At 42.0% G+C, this 14650-nt stretch overlaps 1 protein-coding gene across 1 annotated transcript in view; it reads left to right on the top strand.

The window, feature by feature from the left end:
• Grem2 (gremlin 2, DAN family BMP antagonist) overlaps nt 1–8820 on the top strand; it is a 95144-nt gene extending 86324 nt beyond the window's left edge. The window contains exon 2 of the mRNA XM_070034270.1: nt 6894–8820. Coding sequence (XP_069890371.1) covers nt 6895–7407 — 513 coding nt within the window. The 5' untranslated portion in view covers nt 6894 and the 3' untranslated portion in view covers nt 7408–8820. The remainder of the gene's footprint in view (nt 1–6893) is intronic.
• Nucleotides 8821–14650: the final 5830 nt, after the last annotated feature.

Here is a 14650-nt window from a genome sequence, read left to right on the forward strand (position 1 = left end):
CAGTAGAAACTGTCACATGAGGAGCAAATGAGTGGGCACATATAGAATTTGGGCTGCTACACAACATTTGGGGAAAGTTAGTTTAGTAGGTGAATATAGAGTCAGAATCCTGGGCAGACTGGAAGACAGGATGTTGGGAAATAACCTTTCAAGGAAATCAGGAGAAGGAACAAAAAATCAAGAAAGGAGATAGCAAGACTGAGTGAAAAGAGGAAGAGGTAAACTGTGTTATTAGGAATTCCAGAAAACGTAACCATGGGGCACACAGCCTTCTCAGACTTTACCATATGCTTCATTGTCATTCTTATGAGCAAGGGTATAAGAAGTGAGGATGAGAAGCTGGAAATCAGTGTTCCTGTTGGAAGGCTGATAGAGCACATGAACGAGATAATTTTTACTTTACTCAAACCATCTTAGCCAGGCCTCTTTAATTTTGTTTTTACGTATAATGACAGAGTATCTATATTGTGCACCCAGGAAAATGGCATTCTTCTGTTTTGGATCCCCTGGGATGCACAATATCATCCTGGTTGCTGGTGGTTTAAGGGGAGAATCCATGCTATACACATTACCAGTCTCCAGGCAATAGTTTTACATCTCCTTTTGGAAAACAACAACAACAAATTTGTCTACTGATTGCACATAACCATGTAATTGGCTATGAAATCCTCTGTGAACATTTTTAAAATTGTTTTTTTCCTTTCAAATAATTCTCATGATTTACTTTGCTCTAGGAGTTCTTAGATTGTAACTTGAATTTTGAGTCTCATTCTAACTCATAGCACCACATATGGGATTTGGGGAGTATAATTGCCACCAGTTTACAGAGAGAAAAGCACAGAAGCCTTCAAGCAAGCCAGGGAAGGTCAAGGCCCAGAACACATATTTCCCCCATATTCCCAAGTAGATGTGGCACAGACAGAAGCAATATCTTGTACAAATGAGCTTTCTTTCAAAGACCTTTCCTTCAATTCCTTATGAATGTAGCACTATGTTGTCATTTTGCTTCATGTCACCTTCCTATCCTGAAGTTATCTCAGCAATTTCTTCCAAATTTCAGAACATTGATTACACATTCCCACTGCTATCTAGAACATAAAGTGTATAGTTATAGGATCATTTCTTCTTTGGTTGAAAGTCTTTTTTGAAAACATAATGTTTTCAGATTAAATTGAGTCTTCCTGAGAACAAATGATGGTCAGGGTTCCATTCAGTCCACACCACTTAGAAAAGGAAAATGGGTCACTTTGGATTTCAAATTTCTGAGTCATACATGATACTGTGCCCTTTCTGCTTTGAATTTGTTAACCATTATCTATTATTTTTGTGACATTTCAGAAAATTTGTAGTTAGACATTTATTTGTGTAGATATTTTTCCTTAATAATTTACATTTCTCTCAAGCTAAATAAACTGCCATCACTCCAAATCAATCCTAAAACTGAAGTCTTAGGACCACTGCATTTGATCATGCTAAGCAACTCCCTTGTAATCAGATCGATGCAAATTAAACTTAAGATGCCATTTAAAAATTTTCAGATGTGCAAGAGATAATAAATCTTATAACACCAAGTATTAGGCAGTATGTTCAGCAGCCAGAAATCATTGTCAAGGGAGAGAAGATGGGAGAAAGTCCTTGGAAAGAAACTTGGAAAAACATTGTCAAGCTCATATTGCACATGTGCTGTACAATGCTCAGTGTCTCTTCTAGAAAAACTTCAACAGATGGGCATAAATAAACACATATAAAACTGTTTAATGCAGTTCTCTTGGCAAAATAGGAGAAGCAAAAGAATCGCTCCTGTTCTCAGGAAGATGAATGAATTAACTTTGCTTCCTGGAGCAATGGTAATGAACAGACTTCTGCAAATGTGCACATGAATAAAATCAAAAACATATATTTTTAAAAAACTAGTTGATATAGAAGATATATATAGATATATATAGAAGATTATTTGCATAAACACACACACATACACACACCTACAATGCACCAGCAGTGAAGTTAGGTGCCTGTGACAGCATGCTGACCATCTCAATGGGGGTATAAGAAAGGATGGAAAGGGGAGGAGACTGTAATGTTGTACCAATATAAGCAAAGATATTCATTGTTGCTTATTCCCAAAATGAAAAGATATTGTATAGCAACCTTGCTTGTCTCTTCCTGGTAAGTACAAAGGATTATTACATTCCTTATTTCATTTTATGTTTGAAATGCTAAAGAGCTCATCATTTTTTTTACATTGAAAGAAAGCAAACTACTTTTCCGTGGTAAAATGAAAGAACCTACTTGCTAAAAGGCAAGAATTGAATTAGACACAAAAAGTTTGGAGTAAACCTGGCCATTCTGTAAAAACTCAAAGAGTAAATATTTTTTTTACCTTGTGAGCTTATGGCCACACCACTACTCATTATGCCTCACAATGCAAAAAGCATCCAGAGGAAAAATGTAATTGGATGAATTTGACCATGCACCAATACCACCTTATTAGCAAACCCAGACCTCAGGATGGGTTTGACTCCTGTGCTGTAGCTTGCTGTGCTTGTAATTTACAGTTACCAGGGAGGTAAATGGCTTCAGCAGCAACAATTTTAGACCTGGAGGATGTTGTAACCAGGGAAACCACATCTCTCTCTAGAGAGAGAGAGAGAATAGTCCCTAAACCACTATCCTCCCAGCTTTAGGAATCGAAATGGCAACTGAGGAACCTTTAGTGGTTGAGGCTGTTGCTGTTTAAAACTCTAAAAGTAATCTCTGGTAGTTAACATTGTTAAGAGTTTGGGTTTCAATCTTTGTTTGCTTTCAGTTTTGGGGGGTTTTTGTTTTGTTTTGTTTTGTTTTTTTACTTGGGTGGTAGAAGCAATTTTATCCCAGATGTGCTTAGGGATGGATATTCAGCCCCCAGTGTTTCCCTTCTATCTTTCAAGGATGCCCAGGAATCCTTAGGTCAGAGGAAAACATTTCAGAAGCATTTCATTCCTCACTCTCCCAGCCCAGTTCTGCCTCCACCTGACCTCTGAGAGTCAGCAAGTTCAGTCCTAGAGAGTTTATCTACCTCATTGCACCCTTGGCTTTTGCTCATTTGCATATATCTGTAGGGGTGGATGACTGCCTTACGGTTTCTTAGAAATCAGGAAGCTTTCTTGTCCCAGTCCTATGACATAGCTCCACTCCCAATCTTGACCATTTTAAGATGCACTGGGAGTAAGGGGTCTGTGATTCTTCCCCTGCCTAAGGCAGTAAAGTTCTGGCCTGGGTAACTCTTGTTCTGATTTCTTCAGAGGCCAAATCCAGAGTGTTTTGTTAGAGAAAAATACTTTCACTACTACCTCTCTTTTTGCAAAATCAACTTTGGCCAGCCCATTCTGCTTTAGGCCATCAGCATTTATAGGCCTGGCACTATTTGCAAATTGACAAGATTGTCAGGCCAGAAGGATGGTTAATAAAACCAGCAGCATTTATTTATGAGTTTCTTCTGATACAAGCCAAATCCAAGATGTGAGAGTCAAATGAAGTATCCTCATGCTGACATTACTGGCAGCCTTAGCAACATTCCTGAGAGGTTAATTTTGTGCCAGCCATTTCTCTGGCTAGCAAAGGGGTTTGGGACAGAGAAAAACTTGGAAGGCCCGAATTCAGGTCCTGATGGGTCCACTGAGACACGTATGGGATATTGTTGAACTGAGGGCAGAGGCAGGCGCATGCTCTCTTCCTGGGAACCCAACATGAAAGAGGGCCAGTGGAGTAGGTGTCATGATCTGAATTGCTTTGGTGCCCCTGGAAGACAGAGGGCGCATCATAACAGCCACCATGGCAAGTAGGCCGACTCTTGCCCACTTCCCTGTTCTTTCACACATAGGAGGGAGAAAAGAAATGAAATTCAAGAAAAGACAGAAAGAGCCTGAGTGGATTCTAGTCACCTAGATCTCCGCAGTCATTTTTTCCTTTCTTAAAATTTGGAGTTTTGCTTTTTTTCTCTAGGTTCTTGTGAGATATACTTTGTATGGGTTGATTCATGGTGTTTTATACCTAGCTTAGACTGCTCAAATAATGCATATTTCATTCTTTTTTACTCTTCCCAATTTTTTATTATCTGTACCTGTACAAAGGAATTGCAATTTAACAAAGTAGTTTATGACTAAGATGAATATAGATCAGTGTCATCCCTTTCAATATTCTTACCTCCCATCTGTCTTTCACTTTTTTTTAAACCTTGTAGTATATATCATGAATTCTTTTTTTAAAAAATTATTTTTTATTGTGAAAATACCATACAGAAGGGTTACAATTCCATGGACAAGGTAATGAGTACATTTCTTATCAAGCATTGTTGCCTCCTCCTTTGTTTCCCCTTCCCATCCTTTCCCCTCTCCCTCCTCCCATCCCTCCCCCCCTCCCCTCATGCCAAAGTTGTAAAGTTTATTTTCAACATAACATCTTGTACATCTCATTGTTGCAATGGGCCCACCTATATCCTATTTTTTCCCTTTCCCTCCACAAATGATACCAACATCAAATACAGTGAAAAGAGAGGTTATACCATGGGGGAGGGACATACCAAGTAACAAAGAAATAATCTTATAAATATGTTAGAAACTTTTTCTTTTTTGTTACTGTTTCTAGCATATTTATACCATGAATTCTTGACTGCATTTCACCTTATTCTCTTCTTCCTTTGTGTACCTCTCTCTCATAGGCCCCAAATTCCTCCTTGAAAGTACCCATTTCCTGGTGCTTGACTTTTTCTTCCTAAGAAATTACACCATTTGAGTTCTTACTAGAGTCTACCTACCATGTTTCAATTAATACATCGAACCATCAGGTCTGTTAATGTTGACATGAAATGGTTTTGCTGCCAGTCCATCTGACTGTGTCTAACAACAATTACAACCTATTGAAGGTAAATGTGCAGTTTGGAGCTTACCAACAATGCATTAAGGCTACAAATGGAAGGAGGGATCGAGGTCCAGACTCTCTTGGCTGAGACTTGCAAGCTTGTAGCGAAAAATGAAATCAAAATACTCTTTTTAAATTAAATATATATTTTTATTGTAAAGATACTGTACAAAGGGGTTACAGTTACATGAGTAAGATAATAAGTACATTTCCTCTCAATCATTGTTACCCCCCTCCTTTGTTTTTCCCCTACTATCCCTTTTGCTTCCATCAGAAAGAATAATACTACCCTATTTGTTAGGAAATGGAAAGACGTGGAAAAAATTATATTAAGTGAAGAAAGCCAGGCCCAAGGAAGCATAGGTCCCATGTTTTCCCTTATTTGCAATAACTAGCCTATGTCTAGGACAAGCAGAAAAGGTCAAAAGCTATGTACATATGACCACATAAAGATGATGCTAAGCAAAATGAACCCCAGGATAGGGACACAAGAGGTTTTATCTTTCTTGCTGTAGTTTTTAATGTATTGTGTGATGTTTTTGTTTCTTTTGTATGTTCTTTCCCCATGGTATAACCCCTGTTTTCACTGTATTTGATGTCAGTGCCCTGCATCTTGTATAGACACTTTTTTCTAATTTGAGGAGGGAAAGGGAAATAACAAAATGCTGAAATAAGGATACAGGTTAACCCATTGTGGCAATGAGAATATACAAGATACTATGTTGAAAATGAATTTTACAACTTGGGGGGGGGAGTTGGGGAAAATACTCTCTTTTTAAGAGATTATGAAGGTCACAATCATTCTGCAACTATCAGATCTAGTCCAATACCTTCATGGTTTGTGGCTGTGCTAGAAGTGTGGTCATACACCACATGCATGGAACTAAATGGCATAAGAAAACATCTTTTAAAACTTAACCTCAAACTGCCAATAATTGTACTGATCTTTTTTACCAAAGAAAAAGAAAATAATTTTCCTCTCTCTCTGTTCATTTTCTTGCTTTAATGTTGCTACTGAGGGTTGAACTCAGGTCTTGTACTCTTACTTACCTTTCTCCACTCAACTCTGGAGCTCTAGCATTTAAAAGCATTTCTCCACTTCTGGCATTTTGCTAGTTAACAGTACCAGCTAGCACCTGCTTTGAACCTTGTTCCTCAGATCTAAGTTGTTTGAATAGCTAGGATTACAGGCATGAGTCATGGACTCCCAGTTGTGCTTATATATTTTATTCCTTTTACAGAATATCATCTATTTTGCCTAACCTCTGTGCTGTTAGGACCATTACACCTGGAGGCATCCTATTGGCTTTTAAGGGACTCATTTAGTTTTTACTTCATAGGCCTTGAAAGACATTCTCAACTAGAAAGTGATTTCCAATACAAAAATATATGTATGTACTTATTTATTGTTTAGTTATTTATTTTCTTATTTATTCCCCAGGTTTGCTTGGCTTGCTTGCTCAGCACTTTTACTCGCTGAACCAGGCTCCAAATCCTGCCTTTTGTTACTGGATCATTGGAGATAGATGCTCACAGGAGTTTTCTGCCTGACTTGCCTTGAATTACCACCGTCTAGATTTTAGCCTCCTGAGTAGCTAGGGTTACAGGCGTGAGCCACCAGTGTCTTCTGGGGTACTGAGTCGGAACTCACGTCCTGGTGGCTTGCTAATTTGGTCCTCTGCCGCTTGAGTTAAGTCCCCAGCTCATCCCCACGATGAGCTGTCATTGTGGAAGGATTGTTGCTTTCATTTCTCCGTAGTTGTTCAACTTAGATACGTTTTCAAACTGTTGTATAAATGACTTGCCGACCACCCCGTCTCCACGCACTCTTTAGGGAAGCGTCCTAAGTGTCCTCTACTTTTCCAAAGTGTACGATTTTGTCACTTCTCACTCCCAGCACCCCCAGGAGCCACCCAGTCACCAGCACTAACAGGAAACCACCGGAAGCTGTATTCTCTCGCTCTTCTTAACCACCATCTAACTCTTCTTTGTTGCAGGATGTTGTGGAAGCTGTCCCTGTCCGTGTTCCTGGTGGCCCTGTTGGTGAAGGTAACTGAAACCCGCAAAAACAGACCTGCGGGCGCCATCCCCTCGCCTTATAAGGACGGCGGCAGCAGCAACAACAACTCAGAGAGATGGCAGCACCAGATCAAGGAAGTACTGGCCTCCAGCCAGGAGGCCCTTGTGGTCACCGAGCGCAAGTACCTCAAGAGTGACTGGTGCAAGACACAGTCGCTGCGGCAGACGGTGAGCGAGGAGGGCTGCCGCAGCCGCACCATCATCAACCGCTTCTGCTATGGCCAGTGCAACTCGTTCTACATCCCGCGCCACGTGAAGAAGGAGGAGGAGTCCTTCCAGTCCTGCGCCTTCTGCAAGCCCCACCGCCTCACCTCTGCCATCGTGGAGCTCGACTGCCCTGGCCAGGATCCGCCCTTCCGACTCAAAAAGATCCAGAAGGTGAAGCAGTGCCGGTGCATGTCCGTGAACCTGAGCGACTCGGACAAGCAGTGAACACCCAGCACCCAGCACCCGGGCGGGACGCAGCTCAGCACAGCGCGCCCTGGCAGCTGGTGTGTGTGTGTGTGTGTTGTGTGTGTGTGTGTGTGGTGGTGGTGGGGGAAGTGGGGGGGCTGCAGTCGTCTCTGTCCCTGGCCTGGAGCTCACCCACTCGCTCTCTGGTCTCCCCTCCTCCAATGCCACAGCGCTTCTCTTTGGGGCTGAAGGTGTTCTGGTCACCAGGACCCCAGTGGAGCTTTGCTTATGTGTTCCTGGCACAATCGGGCCCTGACCTGTGTCCCCAAAACTAGCCTATGGCTCGGGCCGGATGGATGAGGCCCCGGGGACCACCATTCAGGTGATGCACTACAAATCCGACGTCGATGTTTCCACCATGTGGAAAAGCGAGCCTTCCCCCTGGTCTCATCCTCCAAGCCAGCTGGCCCCTTCTTCCCGCCTGGAGAAAGGCGCGCTCCTTTGACTCGAATGTCTTCTGGAGAGGGAGACGAAGGGAAGGCCCATGGAACTCTTGGAGTGGGTGTTCCTTCTCATGATTTGGAGGCTGTCCTTGACAGCTACTGCAGTGCCCAAGTAGAGAGTTCCGGAAGGAGATACCCCTGCTCTGGCCGCCTCCAACTAGCCTGATGCCTAGAAGATCCGATGAGCCAAGAGGATCAGGAAGGGGACTACGCTGGGGAACCGTACTCACAGCAACCCAAGCCCACCCTCTTCTTCCAGCATCGCCGCCTCTTCTCCCTTACTGCCCCCATCCCCATCTGTGCAGTCAAGATGGACTCGGGGGGGTGCATGCATTACCGCTGCAATTAGACAATGATCACACACAAGGCCTCTGTATTAACGCTGGTTTTATAATGGACCTAGATTGTAATGAGCTGTTAAAAAGTGGTATAGACCTCTCCGTGTATTGCTTCACATGTCTTGCCCCTGGCTCTGCAGCACGGTTCTAAGTAGGGAAGAGAGCAGGCGCTGGCCTACTGAAAAGACTCAAGGTATTGTCTGAACTGCCTGACCTGCAGCTCACAGCTGTACGCCCAATGGAGACTGGGCAAGGGGATGGCGGAGTCGCCATGTTGCTTTGAAGATGCTGTCACTGAAGGTGCAGCAGCAGCACACTTGTAGAAGTTGGATTGGGATGGATGGGGGTTGGGTAGGAAGTCACTGGGAAGTTGCTAACCCAAAGCTCTCACTATTTAATATGCCCAAGTGGTTGAGATAACGTACTATTTTTGCTGCCATGACACTAAGCAAAACATACTTCTTGCTTAAACATACTTGAGAATGTGACAAGTTGGGTCCCTTTGTAGGTATCAGAGGAAATAAAAATGAACATATAGAGTATAGTAATCTAGAGGAAGAGTCCCTCCTAAAATAATTAGCTTCTTTTCCAAAAAAAAAAAAAAAAAAGAAGTAAGATTTAAAGAGCATAAGCAAACGTTAAACTATCTTTTTATTTCCCTGAAGTTACTGAATTTCTTCTGTTGTGGTCCTTAGATATAAGAGAGTTGAATTAATTTATTTTCTTGCAAATATACTCACTTTAAGTCCCTTTGCTCTGTTGCTCCAGGAAGGCCTCTCTGTGAGTGATGTTTATGGAATCTGACAAATGTGAATGAGATGCCATAGGGAGGAATTAGCATACTCTAAATACCTTTCACTGGTAACTTCCCAGCCAGTGCCCTTGCCAAAGGATGGTGTTCCTGGAATGTGAGAGAGACCCTCTTCACACTGCTCTGGGATCAAGGCTTTCTGACACTACGCAGTGATGATGTGTCTACAGCGTATCACCCAAAGAGCAAGGATGTGTGAAGAGGGTATCTAAGATCAGAGTTTTGATTTTTAGCAGAAAACTTCAAGATAGAGTCAGTTCAGAACATGTAGCCAAAAGAAAGGAAGAAAGGAAATCCACGTTGATCTCAGTGGAAGGGAGAGGAGTCTCCAGTCCAACTACAAGGCCAACCTTATCAATTTATTAATGCAGAACCGATGCAAATAAGGAAAGGATTCAGCCAGAACCCATCAATTCTAGGCCTGAGCACACTCTTTGAACCCAATCATAGACGTGGCAATGAAAGCAATGTGATATGCTGCAGGCTGACGCTCCTTCTGGGGGTATCCTATGTATAAAGTTTACCTTCTAATGGCTCAAAATGTATTTAAATTTTTTGTTTTGTTTATAAATGAAGAAAAGTTCTAAGTATAATATAATTATTTTATAGGTATACTATTAAATTATAGAACAAATAAAGATACTCTAGGATTATATGTGATCCTGGTGTGATGTGCCATTGAATGTGGGATTCTGGGTGTATGTTGATGACCAGCAAGGAAACCTGGTGTGAAGAGTGTGTGACTCTAGTGACTTGAGATGTTCCCCTGGCTGACCATGCTCTGTGATGTTTTTGGAGACCTGGCATCTGGAAGGAGAATTGGAATCGGGCATGCAAGGAGAGAGGTGCTAGGAGTGGCCTTCAGTCCTGGTGTTGCAAGCTTCATGCCTCTTCCAGACCCCCACTACCATAGGATATTCTCACTGTGTTCCCTGAGTAAGAATGAGTAAATGAGTGAGTGAATGAATGAACGAGGAAACCTGGAAAAGCTGCTTCCCATAGAGGTCCCTGGTCCCTTCCACTCTCCTTTTCATAGCCAGTGTGCCATACTGGTCTCTTCAACCATGTAGGAATCTCCCTGAGTTTTGTTCAATTTTACATTTGCCATTCACAGAGTTTAGCATTTCTTCACTTACATCTGTCCCATTGTCATAGTGTTTCTATTTTTTCTGCTATTTGAACTATCTGCCTGAATTAGAAACTCGACGATCAATAAAAGATAAAAACCCTAATAAAATTGCACACAGTTAATTTACTGTCTGGACATCAAAGGATTTAAGTTGCTTAATAAATAATTCATCTCAGCTTAGAGAAAGGAAAGAAAAAATCCACTTTGTCTGAAAGTATTTCAGTTGAATTATTTTTGAAACTGGTTATACATTTTTATGTTGCAAAGCAAATGAAAATGAAGTTTCACTATTGAGTGAACAACTTAGGGTGTATGTATTCATAGCAAGCTTATTTAACAATTGATACATTGTCACCAATTATTAATATCTACATTGGAGGTAATAATAATAACAAATCATAATGTAATTAAAGCTTGTTAGTCATCAAGTCATCTTTTCAATCCCCCTTTACCACTGAACGTGGATCCCTGGCTCACCAAATGTCATACGTTTGCTTCTCAAGCCCCAGCAAGCAGTCTAACCAGCCTGCCAAAGGAAAACTTAGTTTCTGTTGTTGCTTCTATCTATGGATGTTCTGAAGTTACTGGCTTCTCTAGTATTCAGTCTAGAATATTCAGTGAAGCGAACTAACCAGGACTCCTTGTCATGTCATCCTTTGCATTCTGAGACACCTGCATCGGCAAACTTCTGTCCTCTACCATTAGTCTTATGCTTGTTTATAACACCCATAATCTCTCTCTCTCTCTCTCTCTCTCTCTCTCTCTCTCTCTCTCTCTCTCTCTCTCTCTCTCTCTCTCTCTCTCTCTCTCTCTCTCTCTTTCTCTCTCTCTCTCTCTCTCTCACCCACCCACCCACCTACCCACACACACACACACAATTTTTGTAGGGGAAATAAAAAAATGATCTGGTATCAGAAGTCTTCTGAGGTTTTTGAGATTAGTCACTCATTCCCTAGGTACACTGTATAAAAACTTACCAAGTGCTCTTACATACTTGCTCATATCTCTTATCTGGTGCTACTACATGATTTCAATCATTTACTGACTCTATGTACTGTTGTACAGAATGACTGCAAAATCCAGATCCTTCAAGTCTATATATTTTCAAAGGGAATGTATATAGATAGCATTGTGAGCAGAAACAGGTGTTGGTCTAAGGAGAAGGCAGACTTCATCTGGTTCTCCATTCTAATACATGTGGCAAAACCCACATTTGTCAGATTACATGCATTCTAGCAAAGAAAGCAGCACTGAGTGTGGAAGTGGCCACTGGGGCTACTACATTTCTGAAATGTGACAGAGGCTATTACAGCACTAAAATGCAAGACTTTCATTGATTTTCTCCCATTCCTTTTGGAATTCAGCTTTGGTTTTCATGTCCCCTTTTTGCTGGGGTCAGGAGCAGTTTCAGAGCTTCTGCTTGCCCCTAGCCACTATACTAACTCTTTCTGAAATTGTGTAGACAAGAGGCAAAGGATCATCAGGCTGCTCAGTGAGGCGCTGGGCCCACTGAGGGCCAGATTTTTGCTCCAACTCTGGTAGCCCTTATATGTCCTTGCAGTAGTAAGCCATGCTGGCTCATTTGGTCTCTAGGTATTAGTGTCATCTAGACTGTGTTCAGTAATTGTTGAGTATATTCCTTTGCTCCAAAGCAGATTTGCCTGTGTAAGTGATCCAAGGTCCTGAGGTTAAAGGGTGAGGAGATGACAAAGAAAAGGATTGTCCCTCGTACTGGAGACTGACCGCTTACTCATAAAAGATCAGCCACCTGTTTAGTTAATGTAGTCCATGTCTGATTTGAAAACTGGGTGAGAGAGTGCAACTTTTATTGAGACAGTACCCTCTGCCTCTGATCATCTGTCATGTATTTCTTTTGCTCAGCTTACCTATATTGCCTCCAGAAACTATAAACTATAAACCTATTCTATTTACTATATCCAAGATTAGACCACTTGAACAGGACAAATGAACTTGGGAATTCCTTGCTTGAACCTTTGAATCTTTTTCTCTACCACATTTCTGTGTTATTGATGAGGACCACAGCTTTCATGATCTTCTAGAAATCATGCACTCTAGTAGCTTATCATCACTATATCTGTGATAACTTCCACACAGTCAAATCCTGTACCCAGACATATTGTCCCCAAGGTGAGAAATACCCTATACCAGCTTAATGTTCTGTACCTCCAGCAGCCTTAAGGTATATCCCCCGGCTTCTCCTTCTGGCTCCTTCAGTGACCTCTCTGGATATTCTCCTGTCATCAACTAGCCAGCTTACTCTTTTTCAGTAGGAATAGGAATCAACCAGCAAGTTTTACAGTTTGAGGAGAACTAAAGAGTTTCTCCACCGCATTGTCTCAAGTGTATCTCTCCCAGTTTTACAAAGGATTCCACCTCTTCCATATGACAATCTTAAGTGTAATAAAGGGAACTTGCAGGAATGGAGAATTCTAACTTCTCTGAAACTTCATGCTTACAACCAAATCCCTTTTTCACTGCAGGAAACCAGAACGTAATGAAATGCCACCAAAGAGACCCTATCTGTAGCATTCACAGCCAGCCTGAATTCATGATTAGAAACATGTTTTCACTATCTCTTCAACACATCAATGCCACTTAGAAATTGATACCAACCCACCCAGCATCCCAATCACCCCATCCCACCAATATACCCATCCACCATGGCCCATCCCAGCTTACCCTTTGGAAAAGTTTCCTAGGACTATCTTAGCCATTCTCCAGCAAGTGACTAGTCTCCAAATTACTTGTTAAAGTGTGCTCCCTGCTGCCACCTACCTGTGTCACTGCTTATCTTAGATTGGTTTCCCAAGCTCTGACCACAGAGTTCCGAGCATATTTACTGGAATTGCTCATAGAACATCATCTAGAAAAACAATCTGGTTTTAAATGAGGAGATAGCTGATCCTAAGGGGAGCTTTAAAATGGCATTTTAAAGTTGACCTAAATAGAAGGTGGGGGAGAGGGGGTAGGACTTTGTAGCCTGCAGTAGCCAATCATGGCCTGCAGGGGCATGCCTGAAAGGAGGTCTGGTTTTTCCTCACTAATTCAGATGAGAGATCAGCTGTAAACCATGAAGCGCTGATGTTTGCAGTAGAAGCCAGGGGATGAAGTGAGATGAGCTGGGCATATAAGCCCTGAAGAGAATATCCAGCTAGAGAACATTATAAGAGTGATCTTGGATGTCTGCTGGGGCAGGACATGGGAGGAGAGATGAAAGAGAGAGAAGAGAATATGAATGACTTTGAACAAAAAACAACAGAAATTCCATGTTATCTCATGGGAAGTTAACAGTTGCTGATAGATTTGACTAAGGGTTGTTTCACTCCCCATATACAAGGCTGTTGGAGGAACAGAATCCAGGTCTCCATAAGCCAGTTCAGTGGCTCTTGAATGAGTCTTGAAAGAACAGAGAGTGATGATTGGGGTCAAACCTAGTTAAAGAACTGAATAGGCAAAGAAGAGATAGTGTAAGAAATATACACCAAGGAGGAATGTATTGCTGTGAGAGTTATGAGTCCGATATTAGTGAAGACCTGGAGCTAGAAGATAATGTGGGCTTTCATGGGTCTGCAGTGAGAGTAAAATAATCTGAATGCAACTTTCCCCCACTTGAAGCAATAGGACTGAGACTTGAGTTCAGAGTCAAGATATGGAGGAAAAACTCTACTGACTAGATCCACAAAGATCAGACTTCTAAAAGAGAGGTCATAGAGGGAAGGTAGACAAAAGTAACCTTTGAAAATGCTTGAGAGTCAGAATAAGGCAACACCAGATAATACGAACAATATTCTTCAACCTTGGCTGCCTATTCACTGCTTGATGTAAGTGTGATTCTCCATTCCCTGTTTCCTGTCTTAATGTGCACAGTGTTTCTGGCCCTTTTCCTTTCTCCAATGCGTATCTCTGCTGCCATGAAGAATTCATGCTCCTCTTCCCCTTCCAAATAGCTCTATCCCCCCCTTCTCCTTCTGCTTTTTGGGCAGCAGCATTATTTTTTCCAGATGAACAGTCAGGCTTGGAACTCCGTTCTTGATTCACATTCCTGAAGAAAAAACTAGGCACATGGTCAGGTGCTGAGATAGGCCCGTGTAGTCCCAGCGACTCAGGAGACTGACGCAGGACGGTTAATTCAGTCAAGAGGCAATACAAAGAGATACCACCTCAAACAAACAAACAAAAAATCAAGCACCAGTGTTTCATGTGTGCAATCCTAGGTGCTGGGGAGACTGAGATCAGGAGGTTTGTAGTTCGAGGCCAGTCTGAGCAAAGAAATCCATCGATTTTGCCTCATATTATAAGTGGACACAATGGGGTATATTGTCATTTAGACCTAAGCTAAGATTGAGAGCATCACAGTTCTGGCCCAGTTCAGGCATGTAAGTCTCAGAGACTCATCCCCATGGAGGGAAGCTGGATGTGATGGTGCATGCCAGCGATCCCAGCAATATGGAAAGTTTGAAATAGGTGGATCATGGTTCAG

The sequence above is a fragment of the Dipodomys merriami genome, unplaced genomic scaffold (genome assembly GCF_024711535.1).
Source record: "Dipodomys merriami isolate MVZ:Mamm:240054 unplaced genomic scaffold, mDipMer1.0.p SCAF_24, whole genome shotgun sequence".
Lineage (NCBI taxonomy): Eukaryota > Metazoa > Chordata > Mammalia > Rodentia > Heteromyidae > Dipodomys > Dipodomys merriami.